Genomic DNA, 19,515 nt, shown 5'->3' with positions numbered 1-19,515 from the left:
CCGAGGACTACTTGGATTGTTAGGAGTTCGTTGTATGCAGGTCTAGTAGTAGGCAAGTACAACAGTTATGATAAGTGGTTCTGAAGTGTTTGGAAGCAAAGAATATAGTATTGTAGCCTTGTAGGGTTATCCTGACGTCGAAATACAGTGGTTATTCTGGAGATGAAGTGTATCACCTATAAATTGCTGAGATAATTACGTGGCACAAATAATCGCTATAGCGTACAAGCTATTGAGCTTTGAAGCAATCAGCCCCAGCTCTCGTTTCACTTTTTGATCGTCGATCAGACAGTGGTTGTATAAGATCATGCTCGTATCCTATGTGATATCCAAGATTATATGATATATCCTGTGAAAGTAGTCCATATCTTTTTTTTGAAACGAAAAAAGTAGCCCATATCATCTGTTTTGAACTTTTGATCTATCCATGGTGTGAGCAAATAAGGATCGGCAGTGAGCTGCAACAGAGATAGCATTTCCTGTCCTAGATTGGGGGCAATTTGTGATGGTTACGAATTCGGCAGATCATTAGCTCATTAAATCATTCTCAGCCACAACTCATCCCCTCATCGGCCTGACACAGCTGGCCTTAACCGTTTAGAGGATGTTTGGATACGATGTGCTAGAATTTAACAGTGTCATACCAGATGTTTGGATGCTAATTAGGAGAACTAAACATGAGCTAATTATAAAACTAATTGCAGAATCCTATGCTAATTCGCGAGACGAATCTATTAATCCTAATTAATCTATCATTAGCAAATGGTTACTGTAGTACCACATTGTCAAATCATAGATTAATTAGACTTAATAGATTTGTCTCGTGAATTACACTCTATCTGTGCAATTAGTTTTATAATTAACCTATATTTAATACTTCTAATTAGCATCAAACCTCCAATGTGATGGGTGTTAAACTTTAACACCCGCCGAACAGGCCCTCAGTATCTTGCCATTCAGTTAAGCAGAGAGGAGACAGAGTATCGGCGCCCATCAAAACGCTTCGACGACTTCCCTGATGCCATTCATTTCACATCCGACGGCTGCACATCAATCACCTTGCCTCTTCTGGTTTTCACCTTCATTTTCAGACGTGGAACTGTCATTCTGGTTTTTACCATTTGTTTTTACTCCTGAGCCTGCTTATTAGCTCAAGGACTGGGTCTGTAAAACATTATCGACGAACAAGAACCCTAAATTTATCTCTAGCATTAGCAGGAGCTCTAGAACGCCGTTATGGCAACCTCATGTATCTGAATCTTCCCAATTTATCAGTTAAGTCGCTGCTGCAGTGCTATTTTCGTTCTCTTTTCCCATCTGTTCTTGGCTCGATTTCCCCTTTGTTCTTGCGATTCCGTTTTGGATCTCTCTGATCCTGACATCAGCGGCCATTCGTATCATCATTATATTAACGAGGTCCCGACACACATCCTAGCTAGCTCACTACCAGACGCGTACAAACTCTCTCTGTCCGTTCATTTCAAAAAAAAATCATAATTTTCAACCCGCTGTATTTTGTTTTATCTGGTCTTCAAAGCTAGATTTTAAACACTGTTTTCTTACTGAAATGTTTTGTAGCTACAAATATAGTATAACGTGGAAGCATTTTGAAATATGAAATCATGAATCCAGTTATATAGGAGTAAGTTTTATAAACACCAAATACACACAGTTCGCATAATATATTTTCTTCTAAAAACGAGTCGTAGAGACGAGGTACATGGGAGGATCCTACGAAGGGGTCCACCTGTCAGCCGGTGAAACACCGATGCGGAGTCCTGTCGCATCACGTCCCTCCCGCCCGCCCCCCGCGCGGCCGATATCACAGTAACGGGCTAAAGCATGAATCCCGTTCTCGATCTCAATCCAATCCCCGCCGCCGATGCCATGAATCCCGCTCTCGATCTCAATCCAATCCCCCGCCGGTCGCAGGGCGGCTGCTCCCAAGGGGATGGGTTCGAGCCGCCAGAGGAGGCGCTGAACAAGGCCGTGGAGGGCCTGTTCCGGCAGGCCATCGCCTTGCTCCCGATCCAAGACATGCCCGAGCTACTCAAATGCGTCATCGGCGGCGGCGCATGCTTCGGTCTCCTCGACCCCGTCTCCAACATCATCCTTAGCGCCGTATCCTACCTCGACCGCCTCGAGAACCCTCCGCCTGAGGAGCTCGCCCGCCGCCACGGCATGAGCATCCAGCAACAGCAGTGTGAAGAGTCTCAGAAGTGGATTATCGACCACGTCGACATGGATTTCGTGTAAAAGATTGGCCTCAAGTTCGCCGCCGGAAGATCCAGGAAGGGCCTCACTGTCTTCCTTCAGAATTACTTCCGCTGCCTCACCGTGAAGCAAGCGTCTCGCTATGTTGAGCTTGCCAATTTTGATCTCACGCTGGCTATCAAGCTCGTCTACCATGACCGTTTCACTGCAGATCCTTTATTTGTCCCTGACCGACCAGTTCCAAGACGAAGGCAGCTCTGAAGCAGGCAGCACTGGAAGCCAGGCTCTGGGCTCCCCATGAAGACTTTGTTCTCCTAGCCACCTCCTGTTACCCGCGTGACCTGCTTCAGAAGGCCACCGCAAAGTTGTTGAGAAAAGAGAAGCTTAGCAGTTTTTGCATCAGACGAATGCTCAAATTGATGCAGTGGAGGTCCAGTACTGTTCCCAACAGCGAAGATCTCAATGTCGCTCATCTCATTGCCTTACGGCACCCTGGGGACTTGGCAGCCGAGATGATACTCTGCTTAGAGTCAGTGCCCAGTCTCACCATACCGTGGAGACTGGGAAAGCACAACTCTTCCTCTTGTGGATACCATCGCGCCCTTAAGTTGCAGTTGCTGGACTCTATCCATGTATTCTATTTGGAAGCTCTTGCCTGGTTGCCCACAGAGTTCCTACACAAGCATCTTCGTGGCATTCTCATGGGCGGACATTGTTTTGGTCCCTTTGACCCAGTGTCCAACATTATACTAAATGCTGTGTGGTTTGAGCAGGCATTCCAGCTTGATTGTGGTGAAGATACAGAAGCTGATGTTCTTGACAACAGGTGCTTTCTCCGCATGGAGCGACGGTCCCTAGAAGGTTTAATTCAGTTGGTTTTCAGCTTCATTGGTGGCAGTCATGATTCTGATGGCTATGAGCAAAAGGCATTGGAGTACCTTTGTAGCAAAAAATGTGACATCTCTCATGAATTATATCGAGCAACAGGGACTTTCGACCATGAGACCTGCACATGGAAATTCATATCTGCTGCTAGTGCTGCTAAGCATCCACAGAGCACTTGTTTGGGAAGATTTTATGCTTCTTTGTACACCACAGTTGTTGGTGATTCTATGCGTTTTCTGATCTCTGGTAAGAATGCCATTTCTGATCAAGAACTTCACCATCTTTGGGATTTGATTAAAGTCATCACACATCAAGAAGATCCCATGGTTCTTTCCATGGGTCCGGTCAGGACTTTATCACAGAATGCATGGAAGGTTCTTGCTGAGAAGAAAAAGAATTTCAAGGTGGAGCAGTCTTTTGTCAGAAAGATGGTTGACCTCATATTGTCCAAGTATAACTCAGCACATACCGCGGTTCGTCTCTTTGGCATCACTTGTTCTCATTTCTTCTTCTATTTAGTCTTCACTTGTGTTGAGACACACACAGACTTTGGATAGGTAAATCAACCCGCATAGAAACAACTCTTTGGCTTTGGTGCACACACGGACTTCTTGACCGCCGTAAACATTTAACCTAAATGACAAGACTTAATATAAACTTATTCATCATTTGTACATGGATATGTTCTTCTGTTTCTTATATTTAGCCTTTGTTGTATAACTCATCACATACTTTTTTTTTCTTTCGGATTGCTAAAATAACTGACGAGTTCATTGGTAACTGTATTTTGTAGGCACCAATATACAAATTTTGCATATTATATGTGGTGTGGCTACAAGTAGTTCATGCTCTGGTTTGATGTGCTTCCATGTCAATTTCCTAGCAAGAACAGGATGCCAGTTTTCTGGATGCTTGTTATTCTTTTCAGAGTTTTTTTTGCATCTCTCACACTAACCAAGGAACACACAACAAGCTTTATCCATGATCAGCTGAGACCTTTCTTCTGTTGCCCAATATCAATGCCAAAATCTTTTGAGCTAGGTAATGCTCAAATTTCCTTTGTCAACTATACAGCTCGTTAAGTTTTTATCAACTATGCATATATGAACTGCACAACTAGTTTAGTTTCTTTAGCAATATATTAATTGTCCAACTAGTTATATGATGTACTGCATTGTTAGGTCGGTGTTGTCATTGTGAAAAAATCGGAAGCAAGATTCTACACCCAATTTCAGAGAGTTACGTGTCAAGCAACGGTGACGATCTTTCATATTCGTTTCCTATACTAAACAAAATGGACGAATATGTTGTTGATGTTGACAAAGCATTGGATACGGAATTCCTTTATTTTGATCATGACAAAGACCAACATTTGTGTCATTTACTCGAGGATGCTGTTAGCGGTAAGAGTTCTCTATTTTTATTAGTGGTTATCATGTGCCGCCTTATTATATGAGTAATAGATTTGTTATTATATGCTTTTTTTTAAATATAGTTTACTTGCTTTATGTTTGCTTGTGATGTATTTGATTTTTCCAGTTCCAGCCATGAAATTAGTTGAAACTTTCCTAGAAAATAGTTGGAATTGAATAGCCGTAGAACTAGTTTAAGCCCATAAAGAACTTGTTTTTGCTTAAACCCATGAGTAGAACTTACTTGTTTTTGCTTCAACCATGGGTAGTTCAATCATAGGAATGTTGCCTCACAAATTGGGTTAACTCTAGTTTGAAATTAAGAACTAATCTACTTATTTTCTTTAGCAACCTTGAAAAAGATTATGGAAGTAGTGATTATGGATTTTTGCTATTGAGCATGCTTATTTACTTTTGGGATTAAGTCCTAGTGCTATGTTTAGGTCAGATGGTTTCTGATTACTCAATTCTGCTAAACCTGTGTGCATATCCTTGTGTGACTAAAATCCTGATTGTTGGAGCTTGTGTTCTGCTATCCACTGTGAATATCCACACCTTATATAGCCTTCGGATGAGTGGAGCTCACTGCATGTTTTGTTATTGGTATGCGAGCAAAATAGCTGGTTTTGGTATATTTATGCATTCAGATGGCACTAACATTTATGTATGGTAAACTGCTTTTGAACTGCAGTTACATTATAGCTTTTGACCTGAACCAGACGCTCATCTTCTGCTTAATGACCTTTTGGAGGGTCTCTTTGTACTCATTGGTGTAAAGTTGTCTTTGTTGTCAGTTTGTCACCCTTTAGCTCCTAATCATTGATGTGTCCTTAAAATGGAAAGTATGAAACTTTTGTTTGTTATACCTGTGTAGCTGCAAGTTTTCTCTTTACAACTTTTTCTGCTTTTCCTTCTTCCTCGGTCAACTTTCTTTGTATTTTTTTTTGGCCCTTTGCCTGAAATTAGGTTATGATCTATAACCACCTCTGAGTTGTTGGCACATTCTTCCTGAAATGATAAAAACTTGTTAAGTGCTAAGGTAGTATTTAGTATTTTGCCAAAATGCAAAATGAAATTTCTGTTCGTTGAAATACCAGTGTAGCTGAATACTTTGTCTGCATCACGACTTTTCTGGTTTTCCTTTTTCACTGGATAACTTTCTTTAGATTTCTTTTTACATTTTTGGTAAACTAAGATTATCATCTCCTACAGCATCTGAATTGTTTATATGTTCATGCTAATAAATAAACATGTTATGTGTTACAGAACTACTTCATTGAAATGTAAGGCAATAGTTTTGTTTATGAAATACCTCATTTTCTGACTTTTTGATGGACTCTTTTTCTTTTTTGCGTTTTTATCTGAACGTAGACCTGTTTTCAGCTCATTTTTGCTGACATATTCCTCTTCCTAAAAAAACTGTAAATTGTCGTATAGAGAATATGTTCTTAATGCACCTGACTAAAGTGCTTTCTCGCTTTGCTTGATTGTAGATCTGCATTCGGAGAGTCTCTTTTTGAGTCATGCTGCTGGATATGGAAGGTGATGATGATTTTTCAATGTAATTTTAGTTAGGAATTAGGATAGTTTGCTGGCTATTGTCCCTAAATCTGTTGATGGTATCACTTTTCAAAAAAAAAATTCTGTTGATGATATGACATGCTGCTTTTTTGTAATGTGGACGGCCAGCTTGCTGCTTTGCTGGCTGTCGTTCAGTCTGTTGATGTCTTGATGACGCGACATGTATATCAAGCGCTGATTTCCATTTAGTTATTTTTCTAGAGCATTACTACTCTTTAATATATTTTGTACGCAACTACAAGCAGTATGTAAGGTTCTTGCTATAATGGATCTTAGAAAGTCTACATGCATATGTAATGCTTCGGCCTTGTGATGAATTAAAAGCTTTTGTATCCTAAAGCCGTTTGGCAGCTGATTTTGATTTTCTATGGGAGCTGTTTTTCTAAGGTCTTGTTTAGTTGCCCAACTTTGGGAAACCAAAATTACTGTAGCGCAACTGTAGCGTTTCGTTTGTATTTGTGAGTTATTGTTCAAATATTGACTAATTAGGCTCAAAAGATTCGTCTCGCAAAGTACAACAAAACTGTGCAATTAGTTTTTGATTTCGTCTATATTCAGTACTCCATGCATGTACCGCAAGTTTGATGTGATGGGGAATCTTCTTTTTGCATAGTGTCAAAGTTGGAATTTGGGGGTGAACTAAACATGGCCTAAGAGAAGTGCGCGCTCTACACTACCTTTGCTGTGCTCCGCTCCCCGCTCCCATCGCTCCTACTCCCCAAAAAACCTATTTGGTATTGATTCTCCGTTGGCTTTAGCTTCAGCTCAATGGAATCCAAGCATTTGCCGGTCGCCGCCGTAGACCCCGTTCCTCGCGAGCTGCTGCTACTCTGAAGCGACGCGGCGTGGCCGCCGGAGTGGGCCGGCGGCGCCTACTTCGCGAGGAGGCTGCTCAGGTGCCAGAGAAGGTCGGCAACGCCTGCTGCTCTAGCGCGAGGAAGGCGCGAGCGTTGGAGAGGTATGCCGCAAATTGAGCGATAGCTCAGTGGTGTGGCGGTCGTTGGTTGTGCCCACCGGCCAGGGTTCGAACCCTAGTATTTGCACCCAAAAAACCCCCTCGTTGTGCTCGCTGGCTTGGGTTGCTGGTGCGTCGCCGGCCCAGGTTACGGTGCGTTGCGCTAGCCTATGTAACGGTGGTCGCCGGCCCAAGTTCAATTTGGCCATAAATGGGCATGGGTTAGGGTTCGAGGGTTTTCTCGATCGGAATCATACGGTCCCTTCTTAATGCCATGCCATGGGGGTGGTTCTTCCCTCACCAGTCAAGTTTTTTTTGGGAGGTGTGCCACCGCCTATCGCGCAAGTTCGAGGAGGAGGTCCAGGCGGTTGAGAGGAGCCTCCTCACGCAAAATCCGTCGCCCATGGTAGCCTCGTCAATTCCTCCCGATGGAGATCGATGGCCTAGATCTCGGTGGGGAGTGCGGCACCGGCAGGGACCTCGACGGGGAGCACTGCGCCAGCAATCGGGGAGTGCGGGGCTGCTAACGAATCGAATCCCCACCAAGCTCCAGTGGACGGTCGGGGAAGAGAGGCGGGCGGGGACGAGCGAGACAGGCGAAGTGAAAGGGAATTGGGAGGGGGGAGGGAGCAAGTTTTTTCCGCTCCTCCCTCATTGTGGAATCGAGCGAATCGCTCCGACTCGATTCGGGGGCGAATCGGGCGGCAGCGATGCTGTTTGGTAGCGCTCCGCCGATTCTCGCGCGGAGTGGAGTAGCGGGAGCGATACCAAACACATCCTGATTCTATGGCTGAAAGTGATTCTCCAGCATAAACTTTTGAAATCAATATGGAGAATCATTTCACAAAATCAAGAGAAGCTACTTTTTTCAGCTCCCAACCTCTTAGTTCATTTCAGAGAATCATTTCACAGAATCAGAAGAGAATCACTTCTCTATGAAAAACTGTTTGGCATCAGCAGAGAATCAGCTCTGTGAGCTCCAACACACCCTAACACTGATGCTTGCGTTATTTTGTAGTTGTTTTTTAAATATTGTGCAGCCCTTTACAAAAATTGTGTACATGCGTGATTGTGGGAAAACGAGTCACAACAGTGGTTTGCTATGCTCCAGGCCGACCCATCCACCATTTGACGTCATATTCGTGACAGTGTGTAATGATGCAATTATGATATTTCTCCTTACAGTCATATATGTTTAGGCAAGTGATTTTCATCACAAGAAAGAACCTTACAATCGTACATTCATATATCTCATTTCCAACTGTAAAATAGTACAGCAATCACAAGAAATGTCATGGTACAGGGATAAGAGGATGACTCTTTCATTTAGTAGTTTTACAAAATACAAGTAAAATTGAACGCCGCTCCCTATAGTTTTTAGGGAAAACAGCACGTGTTGGGTATCCTACGGTCACGCTTACAAAGAGACGTATGTAGAGAATGAATACACCTGGGCACCAAAAATGTAGATGCTCAAGAATGAATATGTGCATACTGCAATAATGCAAAGAGAGGAATAAGAATTCAGATGTCGATCATCCTGAGCAATTTCCACTATAAGCATGCATATCAATATGTAACGACCGCCAATCTTCTCCAAACAGGAATTCTGATATGATGGAGTTGGCTCATTGTTTGTCACTGTAGTTAGCCTGACTGTTCGATCAAGATGTGAGTTATATCCATCCTGCAATGGACATACCTCACAGATGACATCAAATTTTGGTGTGCATAGCATAACCACACCAGCCTTAGCTGTGTTCTTCATGCGTGTCTTTCAGAGAAAACTTCATAAGTATCGACTATTTTCAACAGGCAGGTATGACTGGGTCAGGCTTGAACACGCCTGCCAGAATCAGACAGATTAAATCATCAATAAGTTGGTTATTGAATAATAGAGAGATATTTAAGTAAAATTGAATGAGCTAATTAATCTTTTAAAATAGCATTGTCACATGTCATCACTAACATTCCCAAGAGCCCAATCAAAGTCTAACTATCCAGTAAGACAATGCAGAGAGACTGAAAGAGGACCAGTAGGTCTTCAGATAGAGATACAACAGGCAAACTGAAGCAAATATTTTATTGACTTTGATCATGTAAGTTCAATTTATTTGGTTCCTCTTATGACTTTCAAATATAGATACAACAGGCAAACTGAAGCAAAGAGGACCAGTAGGTCTTCAGATATAGATACAGATAGGGTAGGAGGTTGCACTTATGCATTGTGCAAAACAAAGGCTTCGGAACCATACTCTGATTTTTCAAATTGCTTCCCTAATCGAACGTGGGGCCTGGGACCGCATGCATCGTCTTGTGCTCAATCATGCGGGGGGGGGGGGGGGGGGGGGGGGGGGGGGGGGGGGGTCTTTTTTCTTTATAAGAGATGCTGATTCTTACCAAATGGCAATTAAAAGTCGCCGTATTACAAAATTATGTATCTTCCTCCCCAAATTCATCCTGATATTCCAAGTCATCTAGAATAATGTACTTGGCATCACCAGTAAATTGAGGTGAATTGATGTCATCCTCATTTGTCTGACCCCTTTTGAATTTGTCATACCTGCGATTAGAGACAAATATTCTTACACCATGTCACCATGAAAGCTAACTTCCTGATATCATGCACAAAGAGTGTTTAACTACTTGTGAACAGAGGGATTAGTATGTCGTTCACAAGGCAACCAAAGCTCCTCAAATGGATAACAATCAGTTTACAACAATATGAAGTGAAATTTTTTATATGGCACAACAGTTTGTGCATCAAGTTTTTTTGGCATATTGTAGAAGAAAATGCCTTATGTAAACCGGAATCAAAATCAGAGGTCAACCCCACTATAGGTTCTTATAGTATTTTAGCTTGAGCCACCGGACGCATATTGACCAAGACCAACAAATTAATACTAAGCTATTTTTTATGGTTACAATGTTAATTCTGAACAATAAATATCTCTGCCATAATTCCCTAAGACTAAATTGCAGGTTATAACTTCCACAAGGAAAACAGTGCTGATTATAACTTGACCAAATGTTAAGGGAAGGTGTTTCAGTTTAGCTGTTTGGCAGTTCAGCTCGAGTCACCAAACACATATTGATCCCTCTTAGCCTGAGGTGAGCAAAAGTTTGTTTCCTAGGAATTACGGGCTTTGATATCACAATGTGCTGCACATGAGTTGATCTTGGAATGAGATTACTTACCTGTACCAATTGAATAGGCTAACACCAACCATAATGGTGAAAAGACCAACCCCTTTCAACCAAGTAAATTCATCATGGAAATAAAATACCGCAACCTGAAAGATCAAGGTACAAAGATCATTTATAAGAGGTATAGAAACCAAATGCCTATTATTTTATGGAGCCTAGGAATAACAAACTACTCCGTCCGTTCCACACGGCTTGTAGTTCGGGACGGAGGGAGTACTTCCTAATCTCTGGGGTTATCAAGCTTCATACTAGTACTAGCAGACAAGCCATGTGTTTAGCCTTTCTGTGATACAACTCTGTCAATACTTGATAGCTTCCCTCTAATATTGTATGCCAAAAAAATGAAGGTACTTGTTGGATTTTTTCTCTCGTTGGATGATTTGTATAGACAACAAATGAACCGTTTCCATTTTTTGTCGTTCAAGATTTGGTAGCTACTCTATCATGTGCCACTCAATTGTCAACCACCTGTATTGTTCTTTTCTTTTTCCAGATGAAGTGTAGTTCATGGTTGATAGCAGTATATGCAAAAATAATATGTAAACTAGGAACAACAATTCTTCAGAAGGGGTTCATGAAGTCTAGATTCAACTGCAAATGAAAGAAAATAAATAAAAGAAAATGTTCAGAAAGGATCATATTTTCAATATTACCAAAATGGTTACAGCTTCTTTTACTACCCCAGCTATAGTCACGGTTATGGCACTCGTTGCTGAAATAAGTATATACTCTGTTAACACCTGCAGTTAGAATTAATAGTTCATGAAATCTCTGATAATTACTGAAAGTTTTGTCCCAAATTATACAAGACTCGTTACCATGAAAAAGGCCAAGGAGCCTCCAATAAGCATAAGTAAGCAACTGCGCATGACATGCCAAGGGTTATCGAAATATGAATTCTTCTGAAAATCACTCCAAGGATCCAGTAATAGGGACAGTATCATGGTGGCTATGGCCATCACTGGGGTAACATGGCTCATCAAGGTAATAGGATTTTTCAGGCCTGCAAAAGGAAGACAATTCATGAATTCCTATTAGTCAAATCATGCTTAGATAAAATAATTGTGGTCCCACTTTCATCCAAGCTTAGAACACATGCTGGAGACAGAGATACTAAGCTAATGGAATGGCTCAAGCAGAACTAGAGCTTATTTGCGTGAAGTGTTGTTCCTGATGCTCCAGAAGCTAAAGATCAACATCATCTGATGTTGTATAACATTTGGGCTCAAATCATATCAACTGCTCTGCCACTTGATTCACTCATAATGGCTAAACAATGGCTTCAGAAAAGAGAGGATAGAGCTCTCATCTAATTCTTAGGTTACTAACTTTTGAGTGCACTCCCATTTGGTAGGAAAAGGTTTAGTCAATACGCATAAAACAAATCAATCGAATAATCAGATATGTAGAAGAATAAAATATCTGCACGACCTAATGCTCCTCTCCAATCATTGGAATTGACATTCAAGAATAAAGCAAAGCTTACATACCATAAGCATCTTTCTTGAAATACCAAGATCCACATGCAGAAACAGAAAAGAAATCATCAGCCCAGGAGCATAAAAGAAATAAAAGAGTGAGACTGTGAGGTTGACAATAGCTAAAAAAAACTCTATATAATTAATCAATAGACTCACCTGCAACAGAATCTGAGTCATGGACCAGCGGAATCCTGACATAACTGCAGCAAGCGTCACAAAAATGAAGCCCCAGAAGTCAAACTCGGTCTCCTTGGCAACTGACGAAAATAATATTGTCAAATCAGAAACTATAAATCCAATTATTTGTGTAGCATTGACCAAAGAATTGCACGTTAGAATGCTACAGTTAACATGGTGACTATGATAAGAAAAACACTCAATTACTAAATTCAAGTTTACTGCAATGTGAACTTTGATGTGATGTGGAGCAGACTATTTCTTAAAACAACATATCCTCTGGAGAACTAATTTGACTCGGTAGTAAATCTAATTGCATAGAAGGACAATCCTCCGACCTAGGATTCTAGGAGGCAGCGAACTCACCACTAACTAAAATATGGCATCAGGAAGTCCTATAAGGCTGTAAGAATTATACAAATTCCCTAAACAACTTCATCATCAAAATGTTGGAAAAGCCTAGAAATGTGTTGCCAGTAGTGAAAGTGTGAAACTGAAGAATATCCAGAATTCCCAGTTCTCCATTTAACTATTAAAGCTGCCAATGATGGACCATGTTTTATTATTTTTATGAAGAGCATCAGTTCTCCTGCGTTGTTCGAGAAGAGCATCAGTAGCATTTTGGCCTTCTGGGTCAAAGTAAAGTTTCTTTCACTTCACAAGCTGCTGAAGTGAACTTGAATTGCAACAGATAGTCAAACGATATCACATGCTCTTATTGTGGCGCACTTGTCAAAGAGACTATAAAGGAAGGCATATTCGGTAGTGACAAACCAAACTAGAAATAAGAATTCCTCAATTAAGAAGAACACAACATCAACAGAGGATGTGGGTTCCTGCAATGCTGTGTGGATTTCAACTTTGCAAGGAAAAATAAACTTTAAATTTATTCTGAGAAGGCCTGGATTTTCTTATTATAAACTAAGCTCCCGAATAACTAGTAATATGGATAACTGGAATACCTATATGTACCACTTTCTATAAGTCATTACTGATAGGTTTATGTTTCAAGCAGTGCAGGAAAAAAAAATGAAAAATACAATCTAACAATGACAAGTGTGGAAAAGCACCAAAGGGGTAAAAGGCTAAATCTTAGAAGTAAGCAAACTGGCATTGCACAAAATTCTTATCATAAAGCATACCTGTCATTAGAACTCCAATAGAGATAACAAATATGATTCCTAGAAGCTTGATGCTAGGATTTTCCAACCTTGAAAATTGGAGGAACTTTTAGAGGCATATACGATCGAAAGCAATGGAAAACAAAAGAAACACTAAGATATGTATGTTATTTAGGGGGTGATGGTGACCCCTTTCTTAAGAAAATAAATGGATATTATGACACTGCAATCAACTTATCGTAAGGAAATAACAAATCGATACTATGTAATCAAATTAGTTAGTGGATGAGCAGGTTTTACGCAATCCGATGAGGTTGCAAGGTGTGCAACTAAATTCTTGAAAAAGAATTTGTAATGCTCATCTGTATTTCAAAAAGAATAGTTCACAAGTTACAAGTAAAGAAGAAAGCAGTACGTTGAGAAGATACTTCATAAAAAGAGTTACATAAAAGAAGCATGCTTATTCGAAATTAGCTTACTTGTAACTACCTTTCTAAATAAAGTTATATTGTCGATCCAGATACTAGGCCATTAGTGTGGCTGTGGCCATTTAAAGTTCATACAAGATCCTCATGTGGTTAAGGGAAGTGTGGGTTTATCACTGATTTACATTTGAACCTCAATTTTTGCCTTTTGTAAAAAGGTTAGTGATATCTTTCTAGCTTAAGATTAACAAAATTGATCAGTGAACGACATTGGCTCATTCAACTAATTGTCTTCAAAAGTGGAATAAGCATAGAACTGTATCAACCAATTATGTGGCAAAAATGTAACAAGTATGCAGAATCTAAATGCCCTGCTCTACTAATATGGCCATAATGCAATCTACTACTAACTTCCAAGTAGGAAAAACAAGAACCAGGGGAATGAAGACCAGCACTCACCTAAATGCAAACGCGAAGAGCAAAAGGAATATCGGGGCGGCTGATTTACACTGCGGAACATCAATTTCATGAAATCTAGTTACTTAACAGATTGAGAAATCTAACTCGAGAAGTGCAAGTGAATTAAACCCTTCAGCGAACAACACACCATAGTAGCAAACGTCACCGAGATGAACACTAGAGAGGCGTTGCTCAGGTTTATGTCCAGCGCCGTCCCTAGAGCAGTTGGTACGACTGCAGAACAGCTAGTCAGAACTAATATTTTGTCCAAAACAAGCAAAACACAAATCACTGCTGCAATCGGTTGTAAACCGAGATCCACACCTCTCATGAAGTAATCCTTCCACCCCATCTCGACGCCACTGTCAGGTCCCATGGGCTGGAAGAAGATTATGAGCTTGGACAGCCCCGCCTGCAGCGCGAAGTGCACGGTGTTCATCAGCAGCGGCGCCGGGAACTTGCCCAGCTTGTCCCCTAGTAGCGTCTTGTTATATCTGCCATCCCAACAAACGAAGCAATCAGGCCACCATTTCCGCGGCGAGATGAGTAGGGGGGAGTGGAGATCCAGGCCACTCACAGCGTGAGGCAGGTGCTGAACGCGTACCACACCAGGATGTAGAACCCGGTCCTGAGCACGACGGCGGGTGCCAGCGCGGCGCGTTCCGCGCGCTCCAGCGACTCCAGCTTGGTGACGGACTCGCTGGGCCGCAGCCCCGGGGCTCCGCAGGCGCCGCCGGCGGAGCAAGGGGGGTTTTCGACGTCGAGCGCCCGGCGCGCCGCCTCCGGATCCGCCGCTGCCGCCACGGCGTGCATGCTCCGCTGCCGGAAGTAGCCCGACCGCGGGGACCCCACCTCCGCGGCGCCCCCGTCGGCGTCCCCGGCCTCGGGCTTGGGATGCATGCCTCCTTGATTCCGTTCGTGCTCCGGGGGCTACAAGGCTCGCATTGCGCGCTGCGTGCGTGGGCGCGCGCGCGGCACGGCGCTCGACAGGATTGCCGGTCCCAATGCCGCGGCGCGGGCGGGGATCTGGGAATGCCGCGCGTGGGGAATGGAGCGGGGGAGTGCCGGAGTGGGGTGGGGTCGGCGCCTGTGCGTTCGCGAGCGGCTGCCTGCCAGCCGGAACGGGGGCGGGGACGATGGGTTGGTTGGTTGATTTGGCGGGTGCGCGCGGTGGGCAGGTCGGGTTGGGGTCGGGTGGCCGCGCCCGGTTGGGTGCCTGGGCTGGTGGGTTGGTGGCGGCCAGCCTTCTTGGTGGGGGCGCGCGGGGGCCTGCCGGTGCCGGCTGCTGCGGCCGAAAGGTGGAATGGAAGGGTTTTGGGAGCGTGGGGCTCGGATCGGATGTGATGGTGGTGGTGCCTGACAGCAGGAGAGGACTCAGCAATGGTTATCTTTTCGCTGTTGAAGATTTGTCGTTTTAATGGTCGTGTAAATCTATGGCCAGACATTTAACAGCATACTAATGTAATGTGTATTTTGGTGGGCATAGAAGGGTTTACTTGTGCTTTTATACTTTTTGATATATTAAAAACCTATTTGTTTATCGATCACAATGCTGAAAGTTTACTAAAGATGCATCATAACATAATATAGCAAGAAGTGTGAATCTTGCGGGTATGATCATGAGTCTCAATTCATTATTACTATCTTCCAATGCGTGTCTCTGCTATCTAAAAGCATGCATATATTCTAGCATTTCGTATCATGTGGAGTGCTATGTTTGTGATTTTATTTTACAGCTAGTGTAACTCCTCCATGTGATGTTTATGTATTCATCAAGATTGGTTGGTCAACGATGTATAGCTCTCATGTAGATTGCATGTCGTCACAAAGTTACATCTGTTTAAAAGGTGATCACCATGTGACCTATTTCAAAAGGAAAAAAAAATATTTTTCAACACCGAGCTATAAATCTACAATGCATGTACGTGGTTGATATTATAGACAATCTAATCATTTTATTTAAGATGTTATATCTCGTATTTTTTTTAAAAATATTAACCGTGTGTTGCATTTGTCAACTACTTTAGCAAAACTACAATACTTAGTACAGTATAACTGCATTTCGTAGCAGGGAAACACAAATACAAGACAAACCCTACACATAAAAAGCAACTGACGAGGAGACACAAGGCATATTTTGAGTTCGCATAGACTAGTGCTGCATACTTCCAAATCTGCCGGAGCCGAAAACGCCAAGCGCAAGACTTGCACAAACGGAAGTCGATCGCCGACGCCGAGGCAGAACGATCGAGTCCAAGATCCACGCACGTAGAGGCAAAAAACAGATCTGAGCTGCAAAAGCAAAACCACAATGCTCCGATCCGGATCTTGGATCCAAACATTCCGACGACCCAAACCCGGCACATTTCGAACCCGATAGAGGTCTTAAACAAATCTAATCGGATGCGTATGGACTGACCGACGAAGACGCCTGTGTTTGTTGGACCTAACGCACACACAAGTATAAAAATTTAAGCTGGCTGCATCTGCACCAGCTGCATGCCATGATATGCTGGGAGCGTTGCTCCCATTGCACACAGGCTTTGTGTTGCAATAAGCTTGACCACCAGCTCTCCTTTCTGGTAGAAAGGGGATTGAAAGGACATACACCCATTTGCCAAAAGCAGTTTAGGTAGAGAGTGTGTGCCCAAAGCTTGACTGCATTTGTGCATGACCAGATCTAGCTATTGGGTCTGTTGAGCTTTTGGCTGTTGGCAATGGCAAGTGCCTGATCTGTTCCTGCTCCAACGAGTTTCAGTACCTTTTTTTTTCCCTGAAACTGCGTGCGTGCGTGCATGAATATAATTCAGAGGCAACAAAAATCTGGTGAGGAGGATTTCGATGGACGAACCATTTGCAGGAGCGATGATCAGGTGGGAGATCCAGGGTCACCATCAGGTCCACTTTTGGCATGCGGCTCATGAATCATGAGTTCATGACACAGTTGGCCCCATCCATTTTTCATCCGCCGTCTCCCGGAGACCATGGCCATGCATTCTTTTTTTTTTCCCCATGGCATCGCTGTGTAAGAAATTTCTAACCAGTTTCCACCGGGGCCAAGCCCACTTGATCGTAATCCAATAACATTAGCGTCGACGACATACCAGTGACTGTGAGTGTGTATCTTGCGTGCAGATAAGGCTTGCATATATGGAGATCGTGATACTGACTCATCGTGTGCCGGCTGGTCCCGGCGCGTGGGTACTGCAACCGCGTTCTGGCGGCGACATGTCCGTCTCAGCTTCACGATCGAGTGTGCCCGTTGCTGTTGCTTCAGTTAACGCGACAAGGAGGGGGTGGGCACCGCACAGTGCCGACGGTAACATGGCTGATCAGACATGCCTGAAACTTTTTCGGACAGTAACTGGCTACGCTGGAGTATCTCAAGTTGCAGGTACTGTGCCTGGATCGAGATCCCCTCTGGCCTTTTCTTCCGTGACGCCACTGGGCCGAGCGGCGAGCACCCCATGCCAGGCTCGATCGTAGCCCCCTGTAGGCGCGTGGTCGTCACCACCTGATCCGATATCCAACAGTGGCCAGTGGCGTGCGTGCTAGCTGATCGCTGACTGAACCCGCCGCAAAGAGCCCAGACCTTTTGCCTCGGCACCGTCGTTTTCGCCTCTTTTATGAGAATCTGACGCCTCCTTGCTTGCGCGTCGTCTCCTTCCTGACGATAAGACCGGAGCCTTCGGCTGGCACTCTCCAACTCCCATTCGCTAATCTTCGAGCCGCCTGCTGACGCTGATCGCCGCAAGCCAAAGATCTCCCGGTTCTTCTTCCAATCGCCGGCCGGCGTCCTCGGAAGCTTGCGAATGTGATAAGCCCTTACTGCGCGTACGTGTCACTGTTACCTTACCGCGTCAAGAGACAAGAGATCCCGTCCTGAAAACCTAACCAGGTTATTACGATCAGTCACGCGCTGTACTGGGACTTTTGCTTTGCCTTGAAGATCGCGTCTGGGCCTGACAGAAATCGCGTGGCGTTTGTGCTCCCGCTGATAGAACAGTAGCCAACTTTGATTCTCTGCTCAGCTATCGTTCTTGTCAGGGTCTCCAAAGCTGTCGCCGTTCCGTTCACGAATCACGCGACGTCCAAATCCACTACTGTCGTGTCGACTCACACACCAAGCACACTGATCACTTGACTCCAAGGCGGGCAGGCCGTACACGCGCTTTGGGCCGGCTGGCCGGGCCATGCAAAGCTTCCAGCAGCATGTGTAGGCCGGGTTCTTGCTTCCTATTTCTTGTTTGGGCTCCTGGCTAATGTCCAAGCGCCTCGCCGCTGTGCAAATCTGTACGGCTGTCGGCAGCAACATGAGGTTAGATCACTTTCACAGGTTTGCAGTCCTCAATATCTCTGACGTAACCGCTATGAATGCACAATAGCAGTATACCACTTCACAAAGGTGGTTTCCTGCTTCAGCTTCGGTAAATAAATCAGGCCATTCTTGGAATAATGAACCTGAATATTACATTGCTGGATAAGTATATTGAAATGTCAAAATAATCATATCCAGTGGTATCATACTCTGGATAACGTGACCGATTCTATGATTTTTTTCTTAAAAAATATGCAAGTGAACTGAGAGCTATCAGTTTATCACCAGGTCAACAGTACCAACATGTCGGTAGTATTTGGAGTACCTGTTTTTCCCCCAACTGAAAGCGGACCCAACATCAAGAATGCCTTTTATTATGTTGTCATCTTCAAGGGTGTCACATTTCCCACACAGCATGGGCTTGGAGCTTGCGTTCTTCATGCCCAAAAGGCGTTCGAGATATTATCCAGATACGACACTTCTCAGGGGACGCATTGAAAGGAGGACGCGATGCCACATTGCATTATTGCATACTACTTCAAGCTTAGCAAACCTGGCTACCCTTTTAGCAGCGTTAATTACTGTCATGACACTCTCCACTGCAACTCTGCAAGTATATATGTTCAGTCATCTGACACACAGGTATGTGATATTCAGATCATCTATGTAACAATCATGCAAATGTCAATACGAGCCATTTCTCATGCAAATTTGTTTTGAAATTTCCGTGGCGAAAAACCGACAGATGTGGAATTTGAAAAACCGACAGTTTTGTTTGTAAGCTAGCATATCTCTGCCAAATAGCAATGGTACGTTAGTACTGGCAGGGTGGTGCCAACGCGGCTGGATGTGATGCAGATCGTTTTCACCGGAAAAGAGGGAAAGGAGCATGCTGGAGTATAGTGGGACTGGTGGAGGTTCGTGGGAAAACAAGAGGGGGAGAGGGCCATACAAGAGACCTCGGTGCATGCCAAAGTATTTTGTGTCGCTCATTGCTTTCAATCTATATATACCGAATTATATCAGTAAAGATTTGGCGATACTCCTCCTATACGTACAAGAAAAACTCTAAATATATTTTAAGATTAATTTGTAGGTGCACCTGATTATTATAAATCTAAACGGTAACATTGTGGAGTAATGGTAGATTGGTAGTATTCCTCAATTATCGTCACTCGGTAATATTAGCAGGTTTACTATATGTGCCTTTCGGATGGTGGTATGTTTAGTTCTTCTTTTTTCCCCTCTTGGAAAAGAATAGATGAACAATATTTAAGTTT

General features: G+C 43.4%; 1 protein-coding gene and 1 long non-coding RNA gene across 2 annotated transcripts; one reads left to right on the top strand and one right to left on the bottom strand.

Annotated features, from left to right (window-relative positions):
- Positions 1-1,805: 1,805 nt before the first annotated feature.
- LOC117851950 (uncharacterized) lies at positions 1,806-6,229 on the top strand. The gene is made up of 4 exons (XR_011897982.1): positions 1,806-3,572; positions 3,893-4,140; positions 4,281-4,502; positions 6,005-6,229. It is a non-coding gene; the product is annotated as an uncharacterized lncRNA (long non-coding RNA).
- A 2,041-nt stretch (positions 6,230-8,270) lies between these two features.
- On the bottom strand, positions 8,271-15,097 carry LOC117852753 (probable sugar phosphate/phosphate translocator At1g06470). The gene is made up of 12 exons (XM_034734994.2): positions 14,495-15,097; positions 14,242-14,411; positions 14,066-14,151; positions 13,918-13,967; positions 13,055-13,122; positions 11,892-11,992; positions 11,745-11,757; positions 11,073-11,257; positions 10,908-10,994; positions 10,246-10,340; positions 9,448-9,610; positions 8,271-8,893 (listed from the first exon to the last, which is right to left on the bottom strand). Exons 1-11 carry the CDS (start codon positions 14,815-14,817, stop codon positions 9,481-9,483), a joined length of 1,308 nt encoding a protein of 435 aa, XP_034590885.1. The 5' UTR covers positions 14,818-15,097; the 3' UTR covers positions 8,271-8,893; positions 9,448-9,480.
- Between the last annotated feature and the right edge of the window lie 4,418 nt (positions 15,098-19,515).

Source organism: Setaria viridis, chromosome 4, assembly GCF_005286985.2.
Source record: "Setaria viridis chromosome 4, Setaria_viridis_v4.0, whole genome shotgun sequence".
Lineage (NCBI taxonomy): Eukaryota > Viridiplantae > Streptophyta > Magnoliopsida > Poales > Poaceae > Setaria > Setaria viridis.
Note: the sequence above shows the minus strand (reverse complement) of the source record. Positions and strands in the feature narration are given on the sequence as shown.

Coding starts and splice junctions, on each gene's coding strand:
- LOC117852753 (XM_034734994.2), bottom strand. CDS start 14,817: ATGCATCCCAAGCCCGAGGCCGGGGACGCCGACGGGGGCGCCGCGGAG. Junction 10,995..11,072: donor GCTCCTTGGCCTTTTTCATG/GTAACGAGTCTT, acceptor TTCTAACTGCAG/GTGTTAACAGAGTATATACT. Junction 10,341..10,907: donor AAGAAGCTGTAACCATTTTG/GTAATATTGAAA, acceptor TTGATCTTTCAG/GTTGCGGTATTTTATTTCCA.